We start from the raw sequence: 17,440 nt of genomic DNA, 5'->3' as shown, positions 1-17,440 counted from the left end.
TGATCTTAGTTCTTACCTGAACGGAGACTCAACTTTGTCCATCTGCATACAGACTAAAAATGGGTACTGTGAAAACTGCACCGTGGAGATGAAGTCCAATGTCGTTTCTACTTCCAAAGTGGTTTCCATACCAGTTTTTACAAAGAAGGAATCCACCTCAGTGTTACCAGCTATAAACATGGCTACCCTGCAAATAAAGTCAGGCATTACAATTAATTCAAAACACATTAAGAAAGAGGAAATTAAATTGCAAACAGTCCTACCACCCATACATAAAAACTGCCCTCAAAGGAGCCTGTTTTTCAGGTAAAGGTATATAAATTCAGGCGAGACCAGTGGGAACTGGTATTACCCAGGTGGAAAGGAAAAGAGAAGAACAAATGTTCTCCCATGCACGTAACTGTTATTTAATGTTAACTCATCTGCAAGGTCTTTTATATTTAAATTCTTCTCATTGGGACTACTGGCGCTCAGGAGCCTGAGCTCTCTACAGCTATAGTGCATGCTGGGAGTATCTCACCGGTTCTTGACGTTGGTTTTGGATTCCCTGTACCACAGGCTGAACTCCATCCCTCCCGAGATGTCGATGGCCAGGCCACCCAGGAACTCCATGCTGGCCCTCGGCCCGGACTGCAGCTGAATCTCCTAGAGCCATCAGAAAGCACAGGTAACCCCCCTGTTACTGACTGCAGACTTCAGTGGTTTCCTTACTCCCTTTTGTACTGCGATCACACCAATTGTCATTTTGCAGGAAAAAAAAGGAATAGAGGGCTTTTCTGAAAGGGTGGACAAAACAACCCTGATGTACCTTGCTCCCTAGAAAACGGGATGAAGCTAAGGCACGGTGCCTTGCATCCTTTCCCTCTCCCCTGTGTGCCAGCTGGCATAATTTCTGCAAGGAGTATCACTGCCAGGAATATCATGGCCTCTGCTTCCAAGAGCTACCAGGCAAGCCTCACGGAGGCTCTGCTGGCAGTCCAGCTAAGTCAGATTAAACTCCTCGCTGGAGCCCCAGCAACGGTGCAGTGCGGTGTGACTTATTCAGCACACCCGAAGGCAGCCCCGTACTGGCAGTAGGATGCAAAGTGCTGCAAGCAGTCGTGCAGTGTGTAGTGGCTCCTAACCCACCGTATGGCAGGAATTACGTCTTCAGTGGCTGGGTGGCCAAACCCATAAGCTAACGCGCCTTAATTGCCACTGTGAATTTGCATTTCATGCATTTTCCATCAGCCATCAAGTGTGCTCATGGCTTCTTGAAACCTCCACGGCTGGACTGGAAACGCATCATGTGGAGTACGTTTCGGAAGTGATAATATAGCTCAGGGTCATGGCAGCTCATTACTTTTAAGTTTTGACATGCAGCCAAGATTTTAAGGTTCACTCAGCTTGGCAATCTAACTCACTTTATATAGTTGTCCTACTTCCCTAAGAACTAGTGGATTAATTCACTGTTTTAAAAGAACCATTAATTTGAGAAAAGTTTATTTTGATCATGTCCCTCACGTACAGGACACTTCCTCGTCTCTGCCAGCTGGTTTTCTCCCTCCTCCCAGGTTTCTGTGCCTGTGGTATTCTCAGCACCTGTAATGCTACGGGCATTTGTAGGATATGTGAATACCCAATTTCCTCCCCCTTTTTGATGTCCAGGCACCTTAGAAGTCTCTCTTTTCTTCTTAGCTGTTCAGTAGCCCAGTGCTTCCAGCTAATGCTGTCCCAAGATTTAAGAAAGAAGTAAGCAGGGACAGTCTGGCTTCCTAATCCCTATAGCAAGGAGCAACATTTAGGAGGTTTTTATTCAGAGCATTAAAGTTTTCCTATTGTAATCGAGGACTTGGATAATTATGATTGCTATATATAGTTACTTCACCTTCTAGGGTAAATAAACAATCTCTGAAACAATCTCCTTGGCAGAACCAACTTGACAGTCGGTTGCTGCTGAAGTGGGCTTGAGATTTAATGTAAGAATGCAGTGGGCTGGCTGTGGCTTATAAATCCAGCACGCCCCCAGCAAGTGTGGTCACATTGTGCTCTGATTTCTTATTTTCACCCAAGTAAAAATCATGGGTTGGAATTGTGGTCTTTCTGAAATCAAAGGGAGTTTTTCTACTGACTGCAATGGGGCAAAGAATACTTTCCTTGTTGGTCTGTTTAGGTGTGGAGATAAAGCTTTTTCTACTTTATTTTACTTTGCTTTTAATTGGGACTGAATTCATGGGTAGCTGTTAATGAGCGAGGAGGTAACAGTATACATTCTGGCAGAGACATGTACACACAACCAGAGGAGTAGATATTTTTAGATGCATTGTCAAATTGCACCTAATAATACTAGAGTAGGCTTGGTTTGCAATGGCTGCACAGTTTAAGGCTTTAAAGGCTACCTAGAATTAAGTCAGGTTTGTCACTGAAACCTGCAGAGAAGCTAAGGAGCACTTGTCTTGTGTTTTACTAGCTCATCTATTTCCTTATTTAGAGCTCAGTCCTGTCCTTCACCTCTTGTGCAAACCCAATCCAGGTTGATGGGAGGTGTAAATCACAGGGACCCAGCCTCCTCAGGAGCAGTATTTTCCTTTCCCTTTCTATTTTAAGCTTTGTATGTCATTTGCAGTGGAAAATGTGATCCGAAAGATCAGAATCGGTAGTTTGCTACTGTTTAAAATGCTGAAACGTGCTATGTTTCAATAAAAACAAGTTTCTTTATGTACTGCGCTGACCATGCTACTGTAATGCAACACAGAGACGGCTGAAACAGGCATTTCTTTGGGAACTGGCTATCTTCCACTGGGGTCTGGCTTTCAAAGGGTTTCTCTGAACTATTAATATAGTGTTTAATTTCTCTGTGCTTCTGGCAGGTGTGTTGCCTAGGAGAAATATTAATACTACTGAACTTTAATGCAGGTGACTTAGGAGTCTCAAAAACAGTTTTATGAGAGCTGTTTATTTTATAGGGGGAATTATAACTTCTGGTCGGTTATTCTTAGCCCTCAAACAACACTGTGAGAATTTGCAATGGCTGTTAAATATACTCTGATTTCAGTTTGAGGAGTTATGTGAGAAAAGATGTTACAAATGGTGGGCGGGAGTGTAAGCTTTAGAAGCAATATTATTAACTTGGAAATCACCTCTCCAAAATGTGCCTATTGTGATTACTGCAGTTGTAAAGTTACTGAAAGGAAGCTATTTTCCAGGGGGAGGGGGTTATTTGGTAGATTTGACAGCACTTTGAGTACAACTCAGTTTTGGTCTTTCTGTGCAAAATGATCCTTATAAACAGTAATAGGAAGCAGAACTTTTCTAATATTTAAAATTCACTTTTCTCAAAATCAGGCTGCAGCAATGCAAAAATTGCAATCCAAATATTATATAAGTTCTTTTCTGACAATTCAGTTGCCCTATTTTTAAGTTTCAGTCTTGGCTTCCAAGCCATCCTTTTGATGTTTGATCTCAACTGCGCTGTCTGTATCTTACGTTTGTTTTTCACCTGCCCTGAAATCACACTGCAGCCAGCTGTGGCACACTGAGTTTTGGTATCATAGAATGAGCACTGTTTCCCATGCCTGGTTTTCTTCTTTGCAAGAAGATAAATCCACATTTGTCTTGGTTGTCTACAGTACGATTTTGTAAAGGGGCTTATGTTCTGGGCAAGTTCTGTCCATGCTGGCCAGGGAAAGTGGAGGTAGTACTCAACTATCAGGCAGCTAGATTCATTATGGCTCTCTTGCACTGTTTTTCCTCAGTTCCAGTGTTATGTCATTCACACTTCCGTTCTGACAGTGTTTTCTGGTACGGTTGTAATCACAGTTCAAGAACTTGATAGGTGAAAGCATTTCTAATGAAGCTTAACTGGGTTATGTGGAAGGGCCCAAACCGTGTTGATATTGCTGTTGACCTGGAACGTAGCTGTAAAACCATTCTTTCTGGTTGTGAACACGCACTTTTGGTTGTGCCCACTGCTTGAGTCCCAAAGAGCTTAGGCAGCAACTGTGCTAGAGGCAACCCAAGAGAGAAAGCAGGGTGGGATCCCATCTCATCACACTGCTGCCCAGGCTTCCAGAGAGTCAGTGGCTGACCACAAATGTTACACCCTGATATTGTTAAAAATATCCCAGCCCTGGTGTGCCCCAGACTTTTGTGAGGCTCTCCAAAGACAAGGAGTGGAGAATCTGCTGGCTGGCAGAGCTCTTGGGGTGCCCGGCCAGCTGATTCAGACAGGGTATGTATGGAGCTTGGTGCATGCACAGCAGTTGGAAATATTTAGTTCTGTAAACACCATGCTCGTATGTTCAGCACTGGACATGATTATCTTTCTCACCTCTGCAGTCTGTTTGTTAAATACGTCATGGTAAAGTTTTTGCCCATAATCTGCGTGTGAACTGTAAAGCATTGTTGGCATGAGCTTTAGTTGGGAAGCCCTCTAGACTTATAATACTGTTATAAAAGGGCTGAGCTGGGTTCAGGATGGGGACAGCTGTCGTGTGCAGAGGGTGTTTCTGTGTAATTTTGATCAGAGTGGATTTTCTCATCATCTGCTTTTGGCATTTTCTTTTGCCAAGAATTAAAGGGGAAAAGTAAAAAGTAAAGTTCTGGCCTGCAGATGTTTCATGAGCTGAGTGCTGCTGTTAAATCCACAAGTTCTAAGGAGATCCCTGCTTGGGAAGAACAAAAATATCAAACCAAATGCTGGCCCTGCACTTTCAGAGAGATGCCTAGATTTTTAGTCCTGCAATAATACATTATTTAGCTGATTATATTTGTATATGAGTCTATATTTAAGCATAAAATTAACAGACCATTTGGGGTGACAGTTGCATAAAAACTGTGTAATCCTCATTTTAATTCCTGGTTTTGCCTAGCAATAAGCATTTGAAATTTGGACCTCTTAGCATTGAAGGTTAGTTACCTGGACAAGTTTGAATGCCAGTGATTTGTTCATTCAGTACCTGACAGTTATTGCCTAATTGGACATAAGGTCTCTGGACAACTTGTGAAGAGGAAAACTTAGGTGGTCACATGGGACAATACTGTATTACAAGAAACCGTGGGACAGGAGGCCATAGCTGATAGCAATATGAGTTTTCTACAGGAAACACAGTTGGATTTGCTTTTATTCAGTGTTACTTTGTTTTCTAGAATGATATGTGTTCTCACCTTTGTTCTAAATTGCTTTTCATGTAATTTCATTCTGTTGTTTAATACCTTTGACTTTTCTATTGCTCCCATAGTAAGAGAAGCCTCTGTAACATTGGTCAGGTTTATCAGCATTGAAAAGAGAGAAAATAAGATGTCCTACAGTAATGGTGTGGGGGAGGGAGCATCTGTGCTTAAGAGACAGAAAAAGAAGCAAACAGTGTGCTATTAGTACCTGTGAGTAATCTGTCAGGAGGATAAGTCCTTTCACCACGTTAATGGGATCTCCAGTTGCTGAGAACATTTTAGACATTAAATCACCGTACCCTTGGAAAAATGTAACTGGCCTGAGTTGGACATCGAACAGAATGGCTGACATGCCAGCAAAGGAGTCCAGGTTTTCCTCGCCTTCATCAGGAGTTGCAGCTATTATGGACTCTAGACCTTGAGCTTCAATCACCACCTAAGAAGCAACGGTGATACAGAATCAATTAAAAAACTCTGCCTGACTCAGGCTGTTAACAACCTACACATTTTCTTAATGTCTAAGAGCCTAACTCTAATTTATGTAGTTGTAGATGAAAAAGTATGAGGCTAAGACTTAAGGGAACTAGGTAGAACAGCTAGAAAAATTGAAAATAAAATAATCTCACAGCATGTTTTTTCCCCTTTAGATGCAGGCAGAATTTGCCCACATGCAGCTCACAATCCCAAGCCTACTTTTCTTTCAAACAAATTTTCCTTTATTCATATAACTATTTTCCACACACATTTGAGAAGAAAACCCAAAGATGTTCCACTGCACAATTTTGTCCTGCAGAAATCTAGGAGGATTATAATATGGAAGGTAGTTGCCAACATTAAGAAAAGGCCAAAACAGAGGCATCTCATTTAAATCTCTTTGATTCGTACATTTGATCTACTCCTTGTATTTCCATCCTGTGTTATACCCAAAACACAGGACTTAATTTTACAAACTCATAAAGCTTTTACTGATTACATCAGATAAACAGTATAGGCTTTAACCAGAGGCAGAACTTGCTATGTGATACAGAACAAAACACCTGTCTTTTGGTTAGGGCAAACATGTGCCTCATTGGCTGTCATGGGTTTCTGTTATTGGCTTGTTCTCTGCCCAGTGCAGCAGACCTCATGGTCTTAAGCATTAGCTGAGTTGATTAGAAGCTGTATGAGGAGGACCACATACTGGCTTAGTTTTTACGTGCAGTGTGGCAGTTACCTGGCTGGCATGAAGTTCAGCATTTCTATCGAAAATACGGATGTTCATGTTACTTCTCCTTAAAATGCCAGAGCCTGAATAGAGGATGTCAAGGCTATATGTGGATGATACATCAGGACCACCTTAATTAAAAAAGAAAGAAGGCACCTGTGACTAAACTAGTGGATTAATCAAATGTTTGGGAATACAAACAGGGTTAAAAGTCAGTTTCATGGTTACATACGTGTAATATAGCCAGAGTAGGCAGAGGAAGAGCCCATCTTGGAAAAGCGATCATAGTTATGAGCACGCATGTCCTTCAGAACTTGCCGAACTGTTTTGCTGTGGTATTTCAAAACAAACAAACAAACAAAAACACAGAGACACAAAAATGTTATGGTAACAAATGTATTACTGTTCTGTAGAAATATCAAATTTGACAGAGGGTGAATTTCCCAGTAGGAAAGAGGGTCTTCAAAACCCTCACATTTTCCCACTAGAAATCTGCCCTAACCCAGCCTTCCTTTTCCAATTTCAGCTACTCCCTGCAGCCATAGAAAGGCAAGTAAAGGTCTTGCTTGAAAATTAATGGTGTTGAGAAGAAGAGATATTTTGATTATTTTCATTTAGTGCTGTGATCTTTAAAATTTTTCTGGTTCACTGGTTCTTAAAATATAAAAGCAAGGGCCCCACTGAGAGAATTAAGACCAACAGATGACATTTCTTACAGTAATGCAAGTTAGATGCCTAATTCTTATTTGTACCTCTGAAAATGTGAACAGCTATTAAATGAATGTCATTGAAATGCAGAGATTTATTCTGAAATATCAATACTTAAAAGTGACACAAAAATCAGGCATCCTTTTATATTCTCCTTCAGTTTTACAGTAGTAATTCATGACAACCTGTGTGTTCTTTGGCTTTCTGCAAAGAAGTAAGGATGAGGTGTATTTATTTATACTGAACTTAAAGTACCTTGAAGGCATTTCAAAGTTGAGTATATCTTGGATCATGGAGAGCATGTACTTGTTCATTTCCAGAGGCAGCTCACCAATGGAGAGCAGGATGTTTTTCACTTCCATGTAGGATGGGTTACTGTTTAAGATGATAGCAGCTGCAGTGGTTCGCACTGTCTTTTCGTGGACTTTACGATTCTGGTGGTATATCCTGTTCATTGTTTCCTTCACCTGGTCAGGAAACCGATTATTCAGTCAGTGCTCACACAGATGACTGAGCAAAGTACAGATTGGAATCTTGTTTATAATATCAGCTTAAGCTAGCTCCATACCTAAGGCTAATACATAAGGATATATTTTCAGCACCCTGTTTTTCATGGTCCTTTTGGAATGTATGAGACATGTATAGCTCAGTGACCACATGGGCAAGTGGGGCATCTGTTATGTTCTCTCAGCCACAGTCCAAATACAGCCCTCCACACTGATTTTCATAGTGGAGCTGTAAGTAAGTAGGAGCACTAAGATCAAAATGCTGAGGCAGCGGTAAGATCAAGAGAGAGATTTCCTTGACTGTTAAGGGAATATGTACTTTTAAAAAAATCCAGAATCTTGCAATTTTAATTTTCTGGATAGTGCCTGTGGTGGCCTCATGTCCCTGAGAAGGTTGTGACACATCTTTCTTACAGATAAGTCCATGGAGAGCCATGTAGCCCCACCGACAGAACGGCCTCTGGCATGTTCATTGCAGAGCAGCACCCTGACAACCTCAGTCACAGCTGCCAGCAGTAGGTATGAAATGAGATGCAGGGTAATGCAGCAGAGGCAGGACCTCGTGTTCCACCATTTTGTATGTCTTCTCTTACTCTTAGAGACTGCAAGGTAAGATGCAGCTATTTTACCCTTCTCTTACTTCACGCATTCTCCCTGGCTATATGAAAGCACAAGAAAGGACAGGGGTTATGCAGGTGCCCAAGTGTTCCTAATGTCTCCTGTACATCACAGAGAAGGCAGTGCTCTCGTGAAGGGAGCCCAGTTTTCCCTGCAGACTGCCTGCCACCTTCCATGGCTGTGTGTGACTCTGGAGCCAAAGGCTGACTAGCACAGGCAGGCTGGGAGCTGGGATTTGGCAAGCAGGAATGTATAAAGTTTTCTGGCTGGAACTGAAGTGTGTATAATAATTCCCTGGAGGTAAAAAAAACATACGTGGGGCATCTTTAAAAAGAGTGGGACTGACAAATGAACTCTGTTAATTTATAGTTTAATACAATCTCTTGCACTTCTTGAGCAGTATATTTTCTTACCTCTTTGGTGAGAAAAGAAGGATCATATCGCTGTAAGGCAGTGGCAGCAACATTGCTGATGGGCCCTTCTTCTGACTCGGCGTACTTCAGAAGCAGTGGAATTGCTTCGGGAAGGAGTGCATTCTTCAGTGCCAGCAGGTACATCCTCACATTGTCATCTTTCTTAGCCTTCTCCAGTCTGCTTAGAATCAGCCTTTTGGCTTCCACAACAGCCTAAAGAAAATCAACAGCATGTTTAAATGGTGATCATAAACCTACCTTTTTCCCTCACAGAAGCAGGAGGGGCAGGGCTGGGTTCTAGCATGTTTTTGTTTCAAAGCATCATTGCGCCGGGTTAGCAAAGGTGTCATTTGTAAACTGTACGTTGATGGCTTCCTTAAAGCATAACCAACGTGACTATAGCTACAGTGACAGCTGGTCCATAGATTTATCATTTGCTAGCTGCTGATTCATTTGCTAGTCCCCAAGCCAGGGACCTCACAGGTCTTACTTGTGTGGTCAACATGTCCCCACAAAAAAAGACAAGGGAAATGTTCTTTACTGCTTCATAACATAATGTTGTAAGAGTGCTTGGCAATTACAAGGGAAGGCAAAAGGGATTCCTAAGGGCCATTCAGGTGCTCTGTGTCTTTTCAGCAGTGTGCTGCAATCCCTAACAGCACAGATCCAGCAGGCTGCAGTGCCTTGTCTGATCATCCTGATCCTCCATCACCAGCACCTACTCAGTCCATGGCCAAGGTGATAGCCTTCCTCCTGGGTTGTTCTGTGCATGTTTGGGGCAGAGCTGAGTACTTGAACCAATGAATTTTCTTCAAAGAGCTGAAATAACCTGAGGTGATTGCAGAGAGTAAATAGATCCTGAGTTTGCCAGTGTTTCTCTGAGGACATGGCTCATGCTTTTGGACAAGTGAGCAAAAGTACTGCTTCTGCTGACAGACTAGGCAGTGAGAAAAAGTTCCGTCAAACAAGGGCAAACTGGGAGAAATCCACAGAAACGGGAAGAGAACAGATTAAAGCCTAAAGCTGACAAAGTAGATGTCATTATTAAAAAAAGAAAAGTCTTCTCTCTATCAAACATAGGAGTTTATGGGCTTATTTTAAAACAGAGGGGAATATGCTTCCTGTGTCTCTCTTGCTCTCCCAGTAACATCAGCAGGGATCATTCACATGTGTTGCAGACCAGAATTTGGCCAGCAGTGAACAGCAGATACTCACTGGAAGCTTGCAACCTTCTCTGTCGCACAGCTTTCTGATGAGCGCTCCCATGACAATGACAAGAGTTTCTCTGATTTCTTCATTTGCGATATCACCCTTAAACTTAGCCTGTTATGCAAAAACAATGCTTTTAGTCTATAAAAATTATGAACGACAGTCTGTAGTGGGCTGAATACCCTCCCTCGTTTCCTGTGAACATTAGTGCAATGCAAAGGCAGTGATGACCACAGTGGCCTGGGCTCAGGCTAAGCAGAGCACTGCTCTATCATTACATATAGTAACTGGCTGCCATTTACCCCTTGAGTTACATTCAGTGTCTCAAATAGTAGATTAATTTTGAAGCTATGTTTAAAAAAAAAAAAGAAGTATTAAATCATTACAGGACTTTGATAAGGCAACAATCAAATAACCCTCAAATCGTTTTGCTAACATTCAGACTTAAGTTTGTTTTCCAAGTAGTAGATACTGATAACATTTTACAAAATAAATAGACTTTCAGCCTGGACCTACTAATTTTTGTTGTTTTCAGGCTATATGCTACTGGCACACTTAAAGGAAACCCTGGAAGGGATAAAGAAAGGAAAATTGGAAACAGCAACAGCTGTTTCTTCTTCCCTTCCCCTTTGACAGGGATGAGGCTGAAGAATATTAAGTCCGTTGTATTTGTATTGTCCTTTGACTTACAGTTAAAGATTTCAGGAGCATTTCACTGGGGTGAGAAGCAAATCCACAGGCATACAGGAATCGCTCCTGCAGGGTGGAAGTGCTTGCATCCTTAAAGTCAAGAAACTCCAGTATGGCCTCCAGTGATGCTGGGGTTTGAGCAGAGGTTACGGCATCCACTACCTGCGGACTACAAAGAAGTGGAAATGAACATATCATTGTAATGAGCTAGAAAATACTGAAAAGACTTTGCTGCATACAGAAAAAAGAAGCTAATGTGCTGAAAGATCTCTTCATTGCAGGTAAGATACAGAATTTTTTACTCTCATTGGAAAAAACCACGTCCTTGAATTCTTCCGCCTCAAAATGGTAGATGAACTCCAGAAATTATTCATATCCATGGATAATAATATTTGAATTTATTCAAATATAGGATCAAAAAAGTATTAAAAAACCAGAACTATCCAGAGTGTCTTAAAAGTTTACAGGACAAGGTAGTAAATGGAAAAAAGTGTTTTATTTCTACACACAGAATGGCAACTACAGAACAGGCTTCTACGCTACCTGAGTTACCCTCAGGTTTATCTCTATTGTTATCAACTGCTATAATTTGTTTGAAAGATCCTGACGGTATGGTAGGACTCAGAAATGCTTTCCAGCTCCCAAGTCTAGGTGCACATGCTGTTCATACCCAAACTCTAATATTAGGACAATATCCAGGGATGAACCATCCCCTTCTTTGCGCAATAGCTTCCATTTGAAGGACTGCTTCCATTTGAAGGAAAACGGGCAAGTCAAGAACAAGTTATAGAGTGTTTCAAAAGAAGCAATCAGGATGAGAAGCTTTGGGTAAGTTACAAAGCATGTTTGCCTTGCATTGTAGATACAATCTTGGTGGCTGAACAGTGTGCTGCAAATATATTATACTACAAAACCAAACACAACTTTACAAAAAGAAAATCCTTTTCCTGTAGATAGTACTGAATACTGGTTTTGCAATGCTAGGACATCACCAGTAGAACTGAATGAAACTCTTTGCATGCAATTTGCCCTTCTGCAGTTTTAAGTAACTTAAACCTTTTGAAAGCTTGTTCATGATGACTTACAGAAGTTCTTTATTTTCACTTCTAATAATCTGCAGTATCTCCTCTTTTGTAGCTTTTCTGATGTTCTGAATGAAGGACAAAAAGCTTCTTGCTGCTTCAGCCTTGGAAAGTTTTTCAGGATACATATGTTCTCTGATGCTCTGCCAGTGTTCAGAAAGCTGTAAAATAATTCACATTATGTCAAACCTCTGAGATCGTAGTTTCATTTCTCAAAATCAGACTTACTAAATGCAGATATGTGGGCCAGTTATTGCTCAAATTAGCTGAAATCCAATGGATTGCTGATTCTTTAGCTAAGTATTATTTAGTTTATGATAACCCAGAACAAATATCTTCGGAACCTTTCTATAGCTCTCTCTCTTCCAGCACTTTAGTATTTTCCTAATAATGTACATTGTCTTAAATGCAATCTATTTTGGAACAAAACATCATTATTTAGACTGTAACTGGAATAAGGTGAATTCTCTCTCTTGCAAATTTACTGCACTTTCTGGTGAATGCAGTGTTTGCCTTCTGTTCTCATTTTCTTCTAAGTAATTTTTTTTTAAGTAGAAGATGCACAATCCCCAGTTCACAAGTTAACAATATTTTTTTAGAAGATGGTAATTTTATAAGTGGCTAGTGTGGAACAGGAGTAAATGTCCCATAAGTAATTCCCCTTTCTTATTCATAAACCTGCATAAGATGGGGAGGGATTTGTGGTTATTGTACAAAATGATAGGTAACATGGTATTAGAACAGGTATCAGCTTCTTCATATGTTGTTGCTGTACTTATTCCACACACCACATTTTTGACCTGAATGAGCCAACATGGTACCAAAGCACCTATATCTGTCCTTCCAGATACACTCCCACAAGAAACTGGTGCAGGTATTTTGACCTTTCGTCTCTCACTTGCCTTTGCCTCTGTTATCTCAAATTATCGAGAACATTCTTTGGTGAAAACTCAGCTGTTCTTCACAGCAGTGTTTACTGCAGTTTTCCGGAGTGGGAAATAACACCAGCACCCATTTGACCTTTACTAAAATACTTCCCCTCTTCATGGGTTTTGTATTAGGCAATAACACTTGAACCTGCCGGCAAATAGAAGTGTCATCCAGCAGTGCAGAGTGCAACTTCCATCAACTGTAATAAACAATAATTAGGCAACAATGATTGAGACATAGGATATTTCCTGGGGATTAATGACCAGCTGGGAGGAGCTCATGTTCTGAAGCACAGATGGGTCTGTTAACCTCAACTGGTGATTAGTGCTTAGCACCAAGGTCAGTATGGCTATTATAAGCTGAAATCGGATAAACATATGGGGCACTTTCTATTCCCCCTGTTGAAGTTGCACCATAACCCGGCAAAAAATTTCTAACCTCATTAATCCTGTATTTTCTTCTGTGCAGAGCCCAGCTGTGTGGGCTGCTCTTAGGCAGCTTAGCCCATACCCTAGAGACAAGCAAGGTGGGACGTGCGAGCTGGAGCCATCTCAAGCAAAAGAGAGTGGAGACCAAGTCTTCCTCTTTGCGGGGATGCTCTAACCATTCAACTGCTACAAGGAGCAGCTGCTGTCTCCTGCAGTGACCATGGCTTTAAAAAACAGCATTGACAGTTGACATTTGCGAGGAGCCTCGTTCTCCTGATGTGAATGTCAGGCAGTTTGGATTGAATACCCCAAGGATTCAGGTGCAGATGCACGCACTTCCGCATGGCAACTCAGCCAAGCTTGGACATGAATGTCTGTCTTTCTGACAGAGAGATCAGACCAGAGATCTTGTGGGCACTCTAGGAAAATTCAAGCCAAACCAAGAGGTCCTAAACTGAGCAGGAGCTGGTTTTGAATGTCAGCTGCTTCACCAGCCTACAAAGATTGGCTGCACAAGACAGAACAAAACCATCTCAATTTCAGAAGGGGCAAGCATCCGTTCCCGTAGGAACCATGAGCATAAAAAAAATGTAAGAGCCATGAGCTCTTCTGAAAAAAGCGTGCTTTGTGATGTCTAAACACAGAAATCTAGGCCTAAATTTAAATGTAAATGTTGGCCATAACCTCACAGAAGCTAGTGCTGCCATCTGTGAAGTAGGGATAGTAATGGTTATTTTACCAAATTCATAAAGATACATATAAGACCTGTTATGATTTAAAAAGGGTTTTGAAAATGTAAAACTGTAGGGCATACCATGTCAGTATGGAATTAATGTATACTATGATATATAAGTACCAAATGTTATGCTGCTGCTTTGGATACAGTGTTCTGTTTATAGACCCCATCTTTTCATAGCAGTTACTGTAAAATACAGTGAGAAAGCAGGACTTCATTCTCATCGTTCCATTAGGTTTATAATGACATAGCTCAGTCCCCAGGCACTGCTCTGGAATTATACCCTATGTTTGTTATCTTGGTCTGGAAATTATCTCTATAACTATTATGACAAACTCGGTTCCAAGTGACAAATTGGTCAGCACAAACCCCAATGGGCAGAGTCAGGGAAAAAGCACCTGTCCCTGCTCTGTTTAAGATCCCTTGATGTTCCCTGCTCAGAACTGCTCCAGCACACATGCAACATCATTATTTCATTTCCCCCAACATGTTTTTTTATCTTCTCTGTGGCTCAACAAGCATTAGACAAGATAAATTATTACAGTGCAATGCTACTTCCAAATAACTAGCACAAGTTCCAATATAGTAAGGTATTTGTGCTCATAAGGAGTATCTCTGGAGGATTAAAATTATGTGTGCTGAATAGAAGCCTTATCTTGCTTATCAAAAACTGACAGAGAATAATAATTTTTAAATTAATGTTCCCATTCACTGCTAAATTCATTCCACAATGGTAACAGCATTAAAACTGTTTGCTAACAATCACTGTAGCAATTGATATTAGTTTATGATGAATAGCATCAGTAAAACGAAAGATGATGTATTTACAGTACCAAGCTCTTAGTAGTCTTTAGATGACTTCAATATACTAAAAAAAGATTTTTCTTTTCCAGAGGAAAAATGAGAACAGTATTGGACTTGCCAAGAATACTAAAGCCCCATTTTATACTTATAAAATACATACAAAGTCTTTTAAATAATAGACTTCCTTCAGAGTCAGGCAGTAAGAAGAGGCTAGATATATTACCAACAAATGTTTAGCCTGCCTAAGGAATGGCTAACCACCTTTAATTTCTAGGAGCAGTTCAGCTCCTCCATGACAGAATTGTTTATAAACACTGGCCAACCATCTTAAAAGTCATTTCCCACTCCATTACCCAGAGGAAATAAGCTCCTGCCAACTCAAGGTTGGCAAAGATGAGAGAAACCAAAAAGGTGTTGTATTTTCTAGTGGTCTTGAGAAATACTGCACTCAATCTTTGAAAGAGAGCAAAAAGGTTGGTACTTTTAAAGGTAGATCTTAAAACACCCTTGTGTGGTGGAGCACCATTGCATCACTGCTGTGCTCCCCACTCTGGGGCACGTTTTACATTGCTATGTTAGACCTCTCCTAGTGGGCTGCTTGGACAGAAACTTCTTTCACACTTCTTCTGCTCAGCTAACCAACCTGACACCCAACGAGCCTGTGTTTACTTACTGAAGGACGCTTTTTGCATTCGGATTTGACTGGCTCTGCTACTAGTGGCACGGCAACGTAACTGGAGTCCAAGGTCTTGATAACACTGGCGACTTGCTTCCCAGCGATCAGTCCAGGGCCAGCTTGTACTGACTTCAGTTCCAGTCTCTGCCTGTGCATCCATACAGTGAAGACACCATTAGAGCTCAACCGTTAGAGCAGAAATGCAGAAATCACGGCAAGAGGAAACAAAAAACCCCTCCACAGACCAAAAATATAGAACACAGACTTACTGAAGTCTCATTTTAAAATGTTCAGAATGTGGCAAGTCTATGGCTTTTTTAAGGTAACAGAAGTATCTGATACCAGCGGAATTACTGCTAGAGGTATATGGCATAAAATGCCTAAATAATAGACTTTCTAAAGTATGGATTTATAGCACCTGGTAAACAGCCTTCAGTAACCATATACATTCTGAAATGTTTCATATATTTGTTCATAAGAAGATCTAGAAAGTGAGATTTTGAAAGTACATTTTTTTAATATCATAATACTAAGGAGATGCCCAAATAATTTATCTTGTATGAGTATTTCCAAACTTTCAGTGTTTTGGAGTCTGGAGTCTAACACAGATCTAGGTTTCACTGTTGTTTCCTTTCTATGCAGCATATTTTGCTTTCTATACTTCTGAACTTTGACATACTAGAAATGGAGATCCATTTGAAGTATTTCTTAAGAAATGAGAGGACACAGAAATGGAACACCTACAGAAGTAACGAGTTGCTTAAAATGTTTTGGCCAATTCTAGCTGTTTCCATTTAATTTCTTATGAATGTCATTATTTATTATTTGCAGTATGGTAGAGCCCTTAATCAAAGTTGGACTAGGTACCATACGGATACAAAAGAGACCTAAATCCTTACCTTGAGAGTTTAGAGCCTTAGATCTTGATGCTATAAGACATACACATATAACCTGACTTGAACCACTAGTTCTGCGTACTATCAAAGACAGTCAAATTGCCCAACTTACTTTGAAACTATTTTGGCACCTGTTTTTCGTCGGTAATTCAGAAGCAAAACATAATTTTCTTCTGCTTTAATGGATTTAATGAAACTGTCTTCCAGCACATAAGTTGTGGCAGATGTGGCTTTTGTACTGGCATCTAAAATCTGAAAATAATTAAAAAATAAACCAGAAAAAGGGCTGATCAATAAACAACAGAATAGGAAAAGAGCTCACAGTTCCACATCGGGGCAAAACTCATAATGAAATAGAGCCAAACGAGGAAAGTGCCTGTGGGTTGACAACATCTCAAGCTAAGCCTACAAACCAGGATCTTCCAGGTTCTCAAGAATTCCTTCTGCAACAAGAAGTCACTCAGTTCTGCACCATGTGTTTCAAATTCAATACATACCAGAAAAAAAAAGAGGGGGGAGGATGGGACAAAGTTATGAGCAGGCTGTAACCGAGAAAATGCTCGGTACCACATTTAGTTAAAAATACACTTTAAATAAGATGAGAAGCTTTTCCAGGGAAATGTTTTGTAAATAAGATTGTCATGTTCACACCTGGGAAGCAAAGCCAGCCACCTTGCTTGATCTGTTTGTAAACAGGATGAAGTCTTTGTGGCAAGTGTGAAAATCAGGAACTCAGTCATAGTGTTGAGGCAGTTTATTAACAGAGCATGTGCTACCTTTCTACTTCTCTGAGCCGAGAAAGGTCAGTTTCTGATGCAGACAATCCCCGTGCCTTCAGCATATGTCCAGCTTGCACTCAGCAGTAACTGCTTACAAAGGCATTTACTAGTAGTGAGGGACCACTAAGGACTTCAGTTACCTCTACAGCACATCTCCTACGTTACACCTGTGCATTAGGGAAGCCTTTAACCTTCCAGGCAAGCCTGACAGGGCTCCACTCAGGAGTTAGCATCTTGCCCAGCATTTATTGTGTACGCTAAATGCTGTGACTCAGCAGCTGGGAAAAAGGTTACAATTTTCACTATGACTGTGACTGTATAGAGTGTTTTCCTCCAAAGAAAAAGAAGCCTCACATTGATTAAAAATTCAGTACAGCCAGGATAAAAGTGCTGTAAATCTGCATAGAAACTAAAATATATTATGGATGAGATTCAAAAATGATGAGAATTGCTGTGCTGCACTTAATGTCAGCTGAGCCAAGGTGGTTGGAGAATCCATTCCCTGTTCTCCCCATGGGTACTACATATGAAATTTCTACTTGTAATACTACAAAATGTACATGTAGAATTTGCTTTCTGTAACGCAAGAAAGGACTTTTGAGAAAATGAA

The 17,440-nt window shown here is 40.7% G+C and overlaps 1 protein-coding gene across 3 annotated transcripts in view; it reads right to left on the bottom strand.

The window, feature by feature from the left end:
• MTTP (microsomal triglyceride transfer protein) overlaps positions 1 to 17,440 on the bottom strand; it is a 33,408-nt gene that overhangs the window by 2,511 nt on the left and 13,457 nt on the right. For all 3 annotated transcript variants that reach the window (XM_075500620.1, XM_075500621.1, XM_075500619.1), the window contains 12 exons: positions 16,164 to 16,303; positions 15,153 to 15,303; positions 11,585 to 11,742; positions 10,500 to 10,668; positions 9,816 to 9,923; positions 8,601 to 8,813; positions 7,319 to 7,530; positions 6,588 to 6,685; positions 6,365 to 6,486; positions 5,360 to 5,587; positions 521 to 645; positions 17 to 187 (listed from right to left, as the gene is read on the bottom strand). In XM_075500620.1, the coding sequence (XP_075356735.1) occupies positions 17 to 187; positions 521 to 645; positions 5,360 to 5,587; positions 6,365 to 6,486; positions 6,588 to 6,685; positions 7,319 to 7,530; positions 8,601 to 8,813; positions 9,816 to 9,923; positions 10,500 to 10,668; positions 11,585 to 11,742; positions 15,153 to 15,303; positions 16,164 to 16,303 (1,895 nt within the window). The remainder of the gene's footprint in view (positions 1 to 16; positions 188 to 520; positions 646 to 5,359; positions 5,588 to 6,364; positions 6,487 to 6,587; positions 6,686 to 7,318; positions 7,531 to 8,600; positions 8,814 to 9,815; positions 9,924 to 10,499; positions 10,669 to 11,584; positions 11,743 to 15,152; positions 15,304 to 16,163; positions 16,304 to 17,440) is intronic.

The sequence above is a fragment of the Mycteria americana genome, chromosome 4 (assembly GCF_035582795.1).
Source record: "Mycteria americana isolate JAX WOST 10 ecotype Jacksonville Zoo and Gardens chromosome 4, USCA_MyAme_1.0, whole genome shotgun sequence".
Lineage (NCBI taxonomy): Eukaryota > Metazoa > Chordata > Aves > Ciconiiformes > Ciconiidae > Mycteria > Mycteria americana.
The sequence above is the reverse complement of the archived record's forward strand: the minus strand, read 5'-3'. Positions and strand labels throughout refer to the sequence as shown.